Source organism: Coenobita brevimanus, chromosome 15, assembly GCF_032717465.1.
Source record: "Coenobita brevimanus isolate Jiangsu-jjx chromosome 15, ASM3271746v2, whole genome shotgun sequence".
Classification (NCBI taxonomy): Eukaryota; Metazoa; Arthropoda; class Malacostraca; order Decapoda; family Coenobitidae; genus Coenobita; species Coenobita brevimanus.
The window spans coordinates 34,776,843-34,791,106 of NC_136968.1; the positions used below are offsets into that span (position 1 = coordinate 34,776,843).

Below are 14,264 nucleotides of genomic sequence, written 5' to 3' on the forward strand. Positions count from 1 at the left end.
CTTTATCAAAACGTGGGCCCAGGGCTAGGCTACTCAGTCCTGACATTTAAGGTGAGGATGACCAACCTCCCTTTCCCCTGAGTGGCATTATGTGAGCAATAAACCCCAACCATCCCTTGGACTTTAAATAGTCTTATGCTTCCGATCCAACTGAAGTTCCTTGACCCACCTAACCACGTGGCAGCACTGGGTTACCTGGTCTCCTCCCAAGGTATTAGACAATTACCAGAGTTACTCAGTTTAGTTACCTGGGCCAGTATTCTTGTCAGTTAAAGAAGCTCCCTATCACCTATTCCTTAGTGATTTATTTTTGGATATGGAGGTTAATATCCCTTTGAGTATCGTTTTTGCTACTACATCAAGTGAGTGGATAACAGAGAGAATATTAAGACTCCAATGGTCAGGATAACTTAAGTATTCTATTCAAGCAAAATCTTTGGCAATAAGGGGTAGCCACAAACAAAATGCCTCCATGTTCCCCTCTCCCCTACCATTTCACTGCCCTTCCCTCAACTTACACCATCCTCTCTCATATACTTCTCTACTCCGTCCCTCCACCTCATCCTTGGTTTTCCCCTCCCACTTGTCCAGTCCACCCCACTCACATACACTCTCCTAGTTAGTCTCTCACTCTCCAGCCTCTCCACACGGCCAAACCACTTAGATTTTATTCATTCAAAAGTGAGTTGCAGTAGTTTGGGTGTGTTGGTTTTAGAAAAGCTTGTGGGGAGAGAAATCTGTAAGGACGAGATGCCAGGGAGCCTCCTATGAAAATGAGAATAAAACACCTTCAATATAATTATAATAACAATAATAATAATAGTAATAATCATCATAATAATAATAACAATCCTCATCATCTACATCTCCTTTCCCACTCCACAGTAGGGTTAAGTAGGGTACAAAAAGCCAGGAAAATAATGATAATGCAGTAACAATAATAATATATAATACTGTAATAATAATAATAATAATAATAATAATAATAATACTCTGGTCCTTAGTTTCAGAAATAAAGGGAAACATGGGCACTTGGGTTTAATCATCTCTGAGTATCTGTATCTATATATCAAAATGAGAATAATACTTTAAGAGTACATAGCCATCAATACTACAGGAACATCAACACAAAAGCATAACAGCAAAAAGGATATATAAGTAACTGAGAGTAATGATGCTTTGCCACAATACATGCAAACATACCTCAAGTTGAAAAAAAAAAAAAAAAAATCCAAGGATGTGTTCTAAATATTAAAAATTCTTCTATATACAGGACAGTCTACATATAGCACTCCTCTTCCACTATGCAGGGTGATTTTTTTTTTTTTTTTTTTTTAAGCAAGAAAGACAGAACCAAAGGCTAGGAGCCCACAAACTGTTCCTTCCAAGAAAAAACAAAAACAATAAAACAGAGAGCCAAATTCAAGATCCGTTCATTTTGAGATGCCTGGACACACTGCGTTTGAAAGACTGGAGATCAGAGGAAGTAGGGAATACAGACAGAGGGAGACAGGTCCAGAGTTGACCTATTGCATAAATGAAGGACTGGAAGTAACGGTTAACTCTTGCATTAGAGAGCTGGACAGAAAAGGGATGAGACTTTGTTGCTATACGGGTGCTTTGCGCCCGTCGTAGAGGTGGAGGGATCCAAGCAGACAGTTCAGAGGAGCAGTGACCATTGAAGTAGCGACAAAAAAGAGATAAACATGTAACAGTGCGGCAAAAGGACAAAGATTGAAGGAAGCCAGTAAGAGGAGGAGAGTTGATGAGATGAAAAGCCTTTGACTCCACCCTATTGAGAAGAGCTGTATGTGGGGAGCCTCCCCACATGAGAGTTGTACTCTACACGGGCGAACAAAAAGCGTGCATAAAGTCAACAACTGTACAGAGGTAAAGAAGGTACAGAGTCGGCTTGGCACACCTAATCTCTTAGCAGATTTTACAAGTGATGTAATATATTTCCAAGATCAAGCCTGAGAGAATGAAACCCCAAGTATATTCAAAGATGATGCAGGACTGAGCTGAATATTATTAAACATTAGTGGGTACTCCTGTGGAAGATTTAACGAGTTGATAGATGTAAGAACTGAGTCTTTGATGCATTACAAACAACAAGATTATTTTTACCCCAGTCAGAGATACGAGCCAAGTCAGACATTAGGTATGCCATAGCCTCAACCCTTGTATGTTGAAGTAACTGCTGAGGTGGATGTTGGGGGAGGCTAATGGAAAGGTGAAGGATGGAATCATCAGCGTATGAGTGGATTACTCGTGTTGAGGGGTTGGCTCAGTTGACAATATCAGCGTCTACCCTGCATCGCTTATTCATTTCCTACGACTCCCACATCTATGCCCACACCAGCAGACTGAGAAATACTCACAACACATAAGATACTGTCAGCTGAGTCTCCCTGCACCATTTATTAATTTCCTACTATGACTCCCACATCTATGCCCACACCAGCAGACTGATGCCTCTCTACAACACATAAGATATAGCCAATTGAATCTCCCTGCATCATTTATTCATTTCCCACTGCCACATAAGCCCACACCAGCAGACTGAGAGAACCTCACAATGCATAAGATGCCATCATGCAAGCTTCAAGTGGAGTGCCATTAGCAGACCATCCTGTTTTTCAACCATAAATAAACTGGCGTATTAGCTTTAACAGTAACAATGGAAATATAAAAGCCGGTTTTCCCTAAGGTTGCTGTACACTCAACCAGCCACTCTGAAGATGCAATTTTTAAACGACTCTTGCCACCTCCTATGATTTTATATTTAGGCAAGACTATTCAAACAAGGGAGGTTAGATACAGCCATCACTAATCTTTTCAGTGTTAGGAGAATCTACTACGAATAAAATCATCAGGAGGCAGCAAGAACGAAATGAAAAATGCATCCTTGGAGTGGAATGGCTTAAAGAGCAGGTCATACACAGTGCAGCATTACAAGAACTGGCTGTACTGGCATTTCTCCTTCACAGTGGTTTAATCCTGTGTCATCACTTATCATTTTTCCTTTAGAGGGGAGGTACAGTACAACCTCCCAAACCTGAACATCCATTTTTTCAGGAACCTCCCCTTTCCAATATTTTTCTCGTGCAATAAGAGGATGTTGATATTATTTGTCTCACAGTCAACGTACACTTGAAGACATATTTTATTTGTGGACAAGTATAACAGATAATATACTAATAATACAAGATAAGTTATTGCATGTACTGTACTGTAGGCTAGTTTTTTTTTAAATGATTTTCTCCTAATTATTGATATTATACTACTTTTGAAGATATTCCTTTTTCCATAAAGCCTTTGGAGCCAGGCATTTCAAATTTCAAAGTTTGTACTGTACATACTTAACCTTTTTAGTCTGGCTACCAACATATTAAGTTGAAAGAAACCCTCATCTTATAAAGGGGTAAAAATCCTCATAAAAACAGTAACAAATTTTTCACTTAGGTAGTTGGTTTGATGTCAGAAATGAATGTGTTAATTTGTGCCTCTAAAATGTATGCATGTACTTCCTCACACTTCACCGTTTAACATATACACAATCTCTCTACATCCTAGCCAATTCTATGCCCTGTCTGAAACTACAAACGTATGGCACATTTTTGCATGGAGCACTACTTAATTTTTTTTTTCACAAACTCTGAACCTCAACACACTCCACACATTCTACCTGATTATACTAACCATCCATCAATCATTTAATCTGGTGTTGCCCCATGAGGAACGCATACTAACTTATAAATAACCTCACAAGAATTAATGTTTCCTGCGCTCTCTCTCTTGCTTCTCCATAAAATCATTAGGTTTTTTGCATACTTTACACAAATAAGAAAACTCCTCTACTCTCAAAACATCAACTTTTCTTTTTAGCATTCACTTCATAAATAAGTTTTATCTACAGTCTCTGTTGTCACACAATTCCTTACACATTCTTCCCATATCCTCTTTCTTTCTTCCTCTACACACAAGTAAGTTTTTTGCACAGTTTCGCTTTCCATCCAATCAATAGCTTTTATACACACACTCCCTCACATTCACAAACACCCAACACTTTTACAACTCTCTCTCTCTCTCCCCCCCTCCCTCCCTCTCTCTCTCTCTTGGCATGCAATCACTAAGGGGTTACAAAATTCAGTCTCACATGAATCAAATCTCTCCTTCCCTGCAAACTCCATCATTATGTTGCTATAGACTAGGAACAGAGTGGTCCAAGATTACCAAAAATTTAACAAGCAATGATGTTATATGCTTCAACACGTGTTCTCACTCTATCCCTCTCTCTTGCTCTCTTACACCACATCCTCTTCTCTCCCTACACAATCACAAATCACCTGCAAACATCTCTACAGATCAGGAATAGAGTGGTCCATGAATTACAAGCAATGACGTCATATGCTTCGACACGTGCTGTCTCTCTCTCTCTCTCTTTTTCCCCTCCCACTCTCTCTCTCTCTCTCTCTTTTTCCCCTCCCACTCTCTCTCACACCACATCCTTTTCTCTCTCTATACAATCACAAGTCCCCCACAAGGGTCTCTACAGATCAGGAATGGAGTGGTCCATGAACTTGACGAGTGTTGATGCCATGTGCTTCATCATGTGCTTGTAGACGAAGCTGGGCATGATGGTGACTGTCACTACCTGGCCACACTCGTTGATGATGTTGGAGATTTCTTTGTCCTTCACTCCAACGACATTCTGGCCGTTCACCTGTGGATGGGTTGAGCAAAAATTTGATTAGATTAAGTTAGGGTGGGATGGCTTTGGCAGGATAAGGTTAGGTTTGATTTAGTTGGGTTAGAGTACTGTCTATCTATAGCCACACGCCATAATCCCGTAAGGGGTGGCCGTTTGTCTTTGAGTTAGTGGTTTTACAGGGAGGGGCACTAACCCTCCACCAACCCACTTGCTGACAAACAGGGAGTATTGAACTGTAATTTATTCCTTAACTGCTGGTCTCCAATTCCCTTCCATCATCCTAACATACATATATGGTGTTCCCAAACCTCTCTCAGCCACAAGCCTCTCTGTCATCCCAAACCATCCTCCTACATGTAAGCCAATATTCCTCGATCACTGTCCTTCCTTCCATCCTACATCACCCTCCTGCATATACTCTTCAGCTGTATCCTAAACAGCTGCAGTCTTTCACAGCATTTTATTCCATCCTCCTGTACATACAAGTCTTCCTCAACTACAAACCCCCACTCAGTCCCACACCACCCTCAAGCATAAAATTCCCAGTGCAGTCCTTTATATTGTACCATCCCACAACTCCTTCCTGACCGGTTAATGTGTCCAAATCACTTAAGTCTTCCTACATTTCCAGTTCCCTTCTCCACATGTCCAAAACACCTCAGTCACATCACCACCACACTCATTTCCAATCATCCCCAGCTGCAATCAACTCTCTCTCTCTCACCTCCAGCAGCTGGTGGTCAATAAGCAGTCCATTCCTGGCGGCTGAAGAATCCTTAACAATGGCGGTAATCTCTCCATCGCCGAACTGGAAGCCAACATGGCCGGTGCTGTCCTTGTGTAGGGTCACTGTGCGCTCGAAGGGTCTGGGGAAAGAGGAAGGGGAGGGGTTGAGAGTTGCCATTAACTATCATGCATTCAATAATAACAATATTAATAATAATAATAATAATAATAACAACAATGATAACCTAACATGGCTAATGCTTTGTGTAGCTCACTGTTCACTCAGAGGGTCTGGGGGGTGGAGCAGGAGATGAGTGTGAGTTGCCTTTCATCATTTACATAATTTTAATCCAATGTTTATATATCAGAACTACTCTATCAAAAGGATCCTATCTTATTATCAATATTAAGAGGATGTCACACCTCCTCTTACAGCATCACCATACTGTGGCTGGTCAGGGTACAGCTGATGTTTTCGACGGACTGGAAGCTAAACTAACTGCCAAAGCCGGATAAATATTTGAAATTTCATGTCTAATACGATTTGTCACACTGTGAGAGTCTCGGCTTGGACTCTTACTTGCAGCTAGATGTTTCCTGCCTGAGACTAGTATTGTGAGGCTAGTTACAGCACCCACCAAGCCTGCAGCCACACTTCATTCTTCTGTGTCCACCAGTGTCAGTGGTAGCCATTCTGCTCCTACCTTCAGTACAGTAACAACATTTAAGGCCATTTTCCCCTTTGTAGCATTATGTGAGCAATAAATCCCTACCATCACTAACACTTCAGGTCAATTTTTCCCTACGTAACGTTATGTCAGCAATAAATCCCTACCATCACTAACATTTCAGGTCATATTCCCCTAAGTAACATTATGTCATCAATAAATCCCTACCATCACTAACACTTCAAGTCTTTTTCCCTAAGTAACATTATCTATCTAACTATTGCCAGATGCCTTAATCCCATAAGGGGTGGCCACAAACAAATTGCCTCCATATCGCCCTGTCCCCCACCATTTCACTGCCCTGCTCCTAGCTAACACCCCCCTCTCTCATCACTAACACTTGAACCCTCTGCCTGCCACATACAGCTGGAGCGCCTTAACACATTAGATCATCAAGTATCCCTACATTGGTTATATACTTACCATCCACTGTATTACATAATTTCTTAGAGTGTATTTTTTCATGAGTCACTTGAGGGTGGCACTTACATGAATAAGTAACTCAGACTTATGATCAAAATTTATCAACATCATTCCCAATATTACTATCTCAATCATAATCATCTATTTCCATCATCATAATTATTACCAACATCTCAACCATTATCATCATTATTATCTCATCACAATAATAACTCAGTATCATCTCACCTGTCTCTAACGGCAATTTTAATTCCATTGGGGGCGCACTTCTTGAGAATGTCATGCACTTTCTCCATGGAAAATCCAGCAACTGTCACGCCATTGATCTGCAGAATCTGGTCACCAAATCTAAGGCCTACAGAGAGAGAGAGAGAAGGAGAATTAACAACAACAATAATAAGCTTGCAGCCGTAACTGACTCATGGCTGTGCCTCCCACAGTCAATGGTAGGCAACCATCATTTGCTATCCTGACATATTCATCATCCTGACCCTATCTCTCCCCTACAGATGTGGTGGTGATGGATCTAGAACCAGAGAAAGAGATACTTTTAGAAGTGGGAGAGCAATGAACAGCATGCCCACTGAAAAAGACCACCAGCCAACTAGAATCAAGGTTGCAGCTACAAAGTTTGAATACCTGCACATACATTTTTTGCTTTATTCTTAATGCAAGTGCTTTCAACGTCATGGAACCTTATAACTGGGTGACTCTCTGGCCAGTTGTACAAACTCCCCTCAACTTCCTCCCTATCTCCAGAAAGGATGAATTTAAGCTGAGGAAATGCAACTTTACTTCATCATCGACCAGGTTCTCATTTGGATGAGCCTGGGGCCACAAAAACAACAAAAGTGTTTCACAAATGTACTATACAGAAGTTCTTATTTTTAACTTATTTTTAGTTTGTAATTCTTGTTGTTCTTGCCAGTATTATCAACAACCATCACAAATAACTATGCTTCATTCTTTCACTCACTCACCTGCCAGTGATGCTGGCGAGTTCTTCTTGACCAGACACACAAAGATGCCTTTCTGTATGGCCCTCACCCTCATGCCAATCTTTCCATCCCCATCCTTGCATAGTGTGACCTGTAGAGGACATTATAAAACCTGTTAGGCAGAACTTTAGAACTCAGGAGCATTAGAAAATACACTATCCAATCATGGGTTTATTAAATGACTCTCAGATATAGCAATTCCTCGTTTAACACTAGATATGTTCCTAAAAACTATAGTACTTTCACATTAACTTGGCCTAGATTATCGTCATTTTGTTGCTGGTTGCACGTACTTAAGTGGCAATGTAATACAACGCTACATCTCTTCCACAACAGGTTGTTTGTGACTAACAGTATATTCTAGCTTTAATCTAGTATTACAACTCAGCATTCAAGATGAAGGGACAGCTATTTAGGTCAAGTCAGAGTAAAAGGAGTACACCATGTTGTGAAATTTGTATTAAACGAGGTTGTGTTTCAACAAGAAAGATTATGTTCTCAGATAATAAAAAAGGCACTCAGGGGTTCAAATAATATTAGAACACTTTATGCTGTGACTGGGTGTATCTTAAAATCATTCAAGAGGTTAAATGTGAAATTATTGTACCAGTATTCGAAACAATCAGAAATTATTATCTATCTATCTATTGCCAGATGCCTTAATCCCGCAAGGGGTGATCACAAACAAATCACCTCCATGTCAAGCTGTCCCCTGCCATTTCACTGCCCTGCTCCCAGCTCACACTCCCCTCCCTCATATACCTCTCCACTCCATCCCTCCATCTCATCCTTGGCCTCCTCCTCCCTCTCCCCCCCTCCACCTCACTCACATACACTCTTCTCGTCAGTCTCTTGCTCTCCATCCTCTCCACATGGCCAACCCACCTCAATGTCCATCTCTTAACACTTCCTATCAATTTATTGTACTGGAATTAAACACAATCTCAACCAACCCCTCTTACACAATGACATATCCCGTACATAATTTAGTTTTAACCACAGTACTGCAAGACAATTATATGCCACCCCAACCCCCCCCCCCAAAAAAAAAAAAATCAGGTACCTCTCTGATGGCGTTGGAGACAGCGGCGCGGTGAAGGCCTGGTGACGCGCCGGATATCGGTGCCACGACACCCGCTGGTACAGATGACGACAGTGACTGCGGTACTGCCACTGTGCTCTGAAATGGTGGTGTGGATTGTAATGATAAGGACAGGAGAAGGGGATGGTGAGACAAATTGATAGATACACAGACAGAAAGAGGACAGGAGAGAGAGAGAGAGAGAGAGTACCAAACAGGAAAACCACAGCTAGAGATACAGATACTGATAAAGAAATTGAATGGTGACAGAAACAAACATACGAAAGACAAGATAGCCACAGATATAAAACTACTGACAAGGACTGATACAGAGATACAAAGACAGAACAGACAGACATGGACAAACAGGAATTACAGTACATGGCTAAACTAGACAGCAAATGAGAAGTACTGTATATGAATGGCTGGATGCTGCTACTCCTCATCCTGGCCTGGGGTGGTAAATGAGGTCCTGATGATGATGATGATGAAGAAAATAAAACTATATAACCACCATTAGACAGACAGATAAATGGCATGAAGGAAGCCAAAAATGATGCAAAAACAGAAATGAACCCTTTCACGTACCGCTGACGGCTTTGGCCATCATTGGCTTCTGAGGTTCGGACCTTCGGATGACACCTTTCACCGTCATACGAAGATCAGGATTTACTGGTGAATGTGACCAAATATTTTTCAAGTTTTAAATATGCTACCATTAAGCAACTATTCAGCTTCAAAATGAGCCCTAACTGAGGTTATTACGATGACATATAAGCTTACTATGCGCATTTCAGGTAAAACAATGCTGTGGGAGTGCCGAAAACTAGAAATTTTTTCTTCCTGTTCATTTCATTTTTCTGCAGTATTATTGCTCTAAATACAATATACATCACAGGAATGGAAATTTATTCGGCTATGTTATGGACAAAAAACATTACTCTATCTTGAATAGCTTTGTTTTTTGGCAGAATTTTTGTGTGTGTAAAATTTCTGCATGTTGGCTAAACTCCACTTGCTTTTTTTTTTTTTTTTTTGCATTTTCTTTTCTTTATATCACTTTTTTGAACACAGTATGATAAAGTACAATTACTAAGCTTCAAAACGAGACCAAATGGAGCTCTCTACAATGAACTGTAACTCTGCTATGAGCAGTAATGTATCTATGCCCGACTGTTCGCACGGCACTTAAGTCATGCGCCACAGCAATAGTAAAAAAGAATGAAACACTGGTAGAAACTGCAACTGTGAGGGGAAAAAGGAATGAGTGACAGAAACACAGGCAAAGCAGAAGCCAAGTGACACATCGAGGTAAGATGAAAGCCACAAGAAGGCCAAATGCACGGCCCTGACACCAACCAAATTGCAGTTATCGAACTCACTGGTTGTGGTACAGCGACTGGCAGGTATTCAGGCATGTTGGCAGCGATGACCTCCTGTGTGAACTCAAGCCCCATGTAGTCATCAAGTGCTGGGTACAGATGGGCCAGGGATGAGTCCTGTGAAGATGAAGAGGTTAGTTATCATCATCGCTATCATCATCATTAACATCATCATCACCACCACCACCACCACCATCACCAGCACTTCCACCATCATCATCATCATCACCACCACCACTTCCACCATCATCATCACCACCACCACTTCCACCATCATCATCACCACTACCACCACCATCAGCATCATTATTTTGGGTTTTACATCTGTCTTTGTCTAGTATGGGTCATATAAGTTTATCTGATAGCATTACTCTTGCTCTGTCCTGCACTACCTCTCTATAAATACCTCTATATCTAAGGTCAGTGCACATTGTCTCTTCCTATATTCCTTGCTCTACCTTTCTGGAACCTCAACTACTTTTACAGGTCCAATCTCTCAACCTGTCCAAACCAAGAAATGTGTATCTCCATTCACTTACCATTCTTCATCAATCAATCTATTTGGCATCATCTCTACTGTTATTAATTTTCTCCTCAGCTATGTATTTGGCACTCTCCCTCTCTCTCTCTCTCTCGTGGTCTGTCTGCATTCCTTTTATTCCTCTCTCTCTCTCTCTCTCATTTGTGTGCATTCTCCCCCCCCCCTCCCCTCTCTCCCTCTGTCTCACCTTCAGCTGTTGTGGTTGTGCTTGTGGTGGGTGTAGCGGGTATGGTGGTGCCGTGGCCGCGCCCTGTGACGCTGTGGCCGCCCCCTGTGACGCTATCATCTCACTCACCAGCTGGACTTGGGCCTGACGACGATTACAAAGACAATACTTATGTCAATATGAGATGAAATAAATTAAGGTAACAATGGAAAAAAAAAAAAGTAACTATTTAAAACTATTCTTACACTATATTCCGGTAGATAATACAATACAAAAATACGTTCTTTAAAATTCAGCTCTAATCTGAAGTACACAGCAAAATATGAAACACATGTACCGTAATTCAGTAATATTCTAACGACGTACAAAATATTCTCTCTCCAAATACTGTAATTCAAAAGGCCGCCCAGCCATCCACACTCACCCTGCCCATCTGGTCCACCTTCATATCCTCGAGTGACGGGTACAGACTCATGGTTGCCTGAGGGAGGAGTTTCAGGGTTAGTATCAATTCCATTACTCCTACTTTACTATCTATCTAGTATCAACTCCATTACACCTACTTTACTAACTATCTATCTAGTATCAACTGTTACACCTACTTTACTATCTATCTATCTAGTATCAACTCCAATACACCTACTTTACTATCTATCTAGTAACAATTCCATTACACCTACTTTACTATCTATCTAACTTGTATCAATTCCATTACACCTACTTTACTATCTATCTAGTAACAATTCCATTACACCTACTTTACTATCTATCTAACTTGTATCAATTCCATTACACCTACTTTACTATCTATCTAACTTGTATCAATTCCATTACACCTACTTTACTGTCTATCTAGTAACAATTCCATTACACCTACTTTACTGTCTATCTAGTATCAATTCCATTACACCTACTTTACTATCTATCTAGTAACAATTCCATTACACCTACTTTACTATCTAGCTATATGGGTAGCAACATAAGTTTCAATGACATGAGGATATTAAATGGTAGCTGGATAAGTAGCAAGTGAAATACACAAAACACTCATTAATTTCACAAGCAGAGTTGTAGTTTTCTATAGCTTACATTAACCATTTGGACAACACTGACTGTACTCTTTAAAATCAGTCCAAAGGTGGTTGACCTGTGCAAGGAAGATAACACCACACAAGAGAACACGAAAAATAAAATGGATTCAATCAGTACAGAAGTATGAAATGATATGAACAGCCACCTGATTAACACTGAAATACTGTACAGTTGATTTGAGTCAATATTTTAACCACCTATACAACACTGACAGTACACTCTAAAACCAATCTAGGTCTAGAATGATTCAAGCAGTCCACTGGCACAAGCAACAATGACCAGAATAAAATAAAATAGAACAGAAAAAAATAAATATCGATCAATGGCAAGTTTCCCATTCAAAAAGCACTGTGTGTGACTATACATTTACCACATGGATAACAATGAGGAAAGTTTATAATCAGGCTAAGCTGGTAATTGAAATGCCCACTATAACAACTTGAACACTGATTGCAAGAATTTTATCAGACCTCATGCAACTGGGAAATTCCAAACAAAAGAACAGATGGGAAAGAAGTTATCAGCAGCTATTGTGATATTATACACACACATAAGTTTCACAATCAAACATTTAAGTTTGATCCTATAACCTTTCCAATGCCTACTTTTTCCTTCACCTTTATCATTCTTTTTCTGTGTCTGCCCTCCTCTCTCCCAATTTCTCCCATCTTGCCTGTCACTTTTTATTGCTCTTCCTTCTTTCTCACATGGCTTTACATTGAGTGACAAGCCTAAAGGTTTACTGTAAGCTAGGAAGCCATTTATAACGCTGGGTGGTAACCATATAACCAACCAAATCACGTACCCTATGCATCAAAAAGTGGGTTGGTGGAAGTTTAGTACCTCTCCCCATAAAACAACTAACTCAAAAACAAATGGCCACCCCTCATGGGATTGTGGCGTATGGCAGTAGGGGAACAGAATTTCCTGCTTGGACAACACTCACTGAAAACTTTACAATACATCTATAAGTGGTTGCACTATCATCCATTACCACATCTCAACAATGACTGGGAGGATAAAAAAAAAAAAAAAAAAAAAAAGACACGAGGAAATCAACTGCAATTTAAGAAAGGATAATAAACACTCCTGACTTTCACACTCAGGGCTGTCTTTTGTGTAGAAACTTCTATCTATCTATCCTCCTCAAAAACACTGACTTAAAAGTTTTTTCTTACCTGTTGACTGTCACAACTCAAAAAAAAAAAAAAAAAAAAAAAAAAAACAAGGGGGGGTGAGAATCAATAGTAGTAAGGAGATAACATATAATAAAAACACACACAAAAAAATAAAATCAAATAGTGGTTTGAGACGGAATAATACAAAACATAAACAAGAAATTTAAACCAGTGGTTAGAGAGGATAAAATACAATAAATAAAAAATAAATACAAATAAAATAATGGTAAGACAGAAGAGTAACACATTTTACTTTCATATTCCACTTATAAATCACACTCACAAGAATATAATGTCAAGAAGTGGTTAACCTGTCCACTACCACCACTTAACAAAGACTGGCAGGGTATCACACATCAATATCCACTTATGGGAATTTCGACAAAACAACGAGGAAAAAAAAATAAACTTGCAGTAGTTAAAGGGAAGTCCGATATGATAAATGGCCTTGTGACTCGCCTTATCAGTTACCACACAAGCTGCCAGTAACACAACGAAACACCGGCCATATCGACACCATTACACCACTTAATTGTCACACTGGCACAGATAACGTTTTGACATCGCCTGTACGGCCATATTTCTTCAGTTGCCACAATCACCACAACCGCGGTCATAAAATATTAAAATAAGGAATTCCTCTTCAGTGGCTGCCGCTGCCAAATAGCCGTCATTAACCACAATCTACCACAACTACAAGCATTTTCGCCCCCGTATCGGCTTCAGGGACTGGTAAATGGTTGTCTCACCTCTGGTCGGCTTGATTCCTACTCCAGCGAAGTGCAATACAGCAACTACAGCCACAAGAGAAAGAACCCGAAGCTTTTGTTTACCAAGAACCATCCTCGGGGTGGATTCCTGTGACGTCATTGTCTGCCCTCGTACCCAGGTAACCAATTGTCGTACATCTCCATGCATATTTCTCTAATGATTCCAAATACAAGGACAAAAGTGTGTCACATTGAACACAAATATTCCATATGCACATTCTACTCCTGTATGATACCAGGATACAGAGAAGTATCTAGTAACTTGATGAAATTATATTTCGATTATCGTACACCTATGTTTAGCTCATCTTCACAGAAATACCCGTGACGTCATTGTATATCCTACACCTTTCATCGTACTCTTACTCACACTATTGTACTTACATTTTCACACGGGATACTTCCCCCTTCACCGTTAAAGAGATATACACATACAAATCGAATCATGTAAACATAAAGCTTTAA

The 14,264-nt window shown here is 40.2% G+C and overlaps 1 protein-coding gene across 2 annotated transcripts; it reads right to left on the minus strand.

Annotated features, from left to right (window-relative positions):
• Nucleotides 1–4,103: 4,103 nt before the first annotated feature.
• On the minus strand, nt 4,104–13,873 carry LOC145390770 (syntenin-1-like). Of its 2 annotated transcripts, XR_013895704.1 has the most exons (10): nt 13,779–13,873; nt 11,184–11,240; nt 10,781–10,903; nt 10,053–10,169; nt 8,653–8,769; nt 7,572–7,680; nt 6,820–6,946; nt 5,439–5,580; nt 4,493–4,726; nt 4,104–4,452 (listed from the first exon to the last, which is right to left on the minus strand). XR_013895704.1 is itself a non-coding variant. In XM_080265573.1 (9 exons), the coding sequence occupies exons 2-9, from the start codon at nt 11,232–11,234 to the stop codon at nt 4,553–4,555; spliced, it is 960 nt and encodes a 319-aa protein (XP_080121699.1). In that variant the 5' UTR covers nt 11,235–11,240; nt 13,779–13,873; the 3' UTR covers nt 4,467–4,552. The 2 variants fall into 2 exon arrangements, 1 of the variants encoding a protein (XP_080121699.1); XM_080265573.1 differs by lacking the exon at nt 4,104–4,452 and having other exon boundaries at nt 4,467–4,726.
• Nucleotides 13,874–14,264: the final 391 nt, after the last annotated feature.

Excerpts from the sequence above, each read along its gene's own strand:
- LOC145390770 (XM_080265573.1), bottom strand. The coding sequence starts at position 11,234 with ATGAGTCTGTACCCGTCACTCGAGGATATGAAGGTGGACCAGATGGGC. Across the intron at positions 10,170-10,780 it reads CACAACCACAACAGCTGAAG|GACTCATCCCTGGCCCATCT; the intron begins GTGAGACAGAGG and ends TCATCTTCACAG. Across the intron at positions 6,947-7,571 it reads CTCGCCAGCATCACTGGCAG|GCCTTAGATTTGGTGACCAG; the intron begins GTGAGTGAGTGA and ends CTCTCTCTGTAG.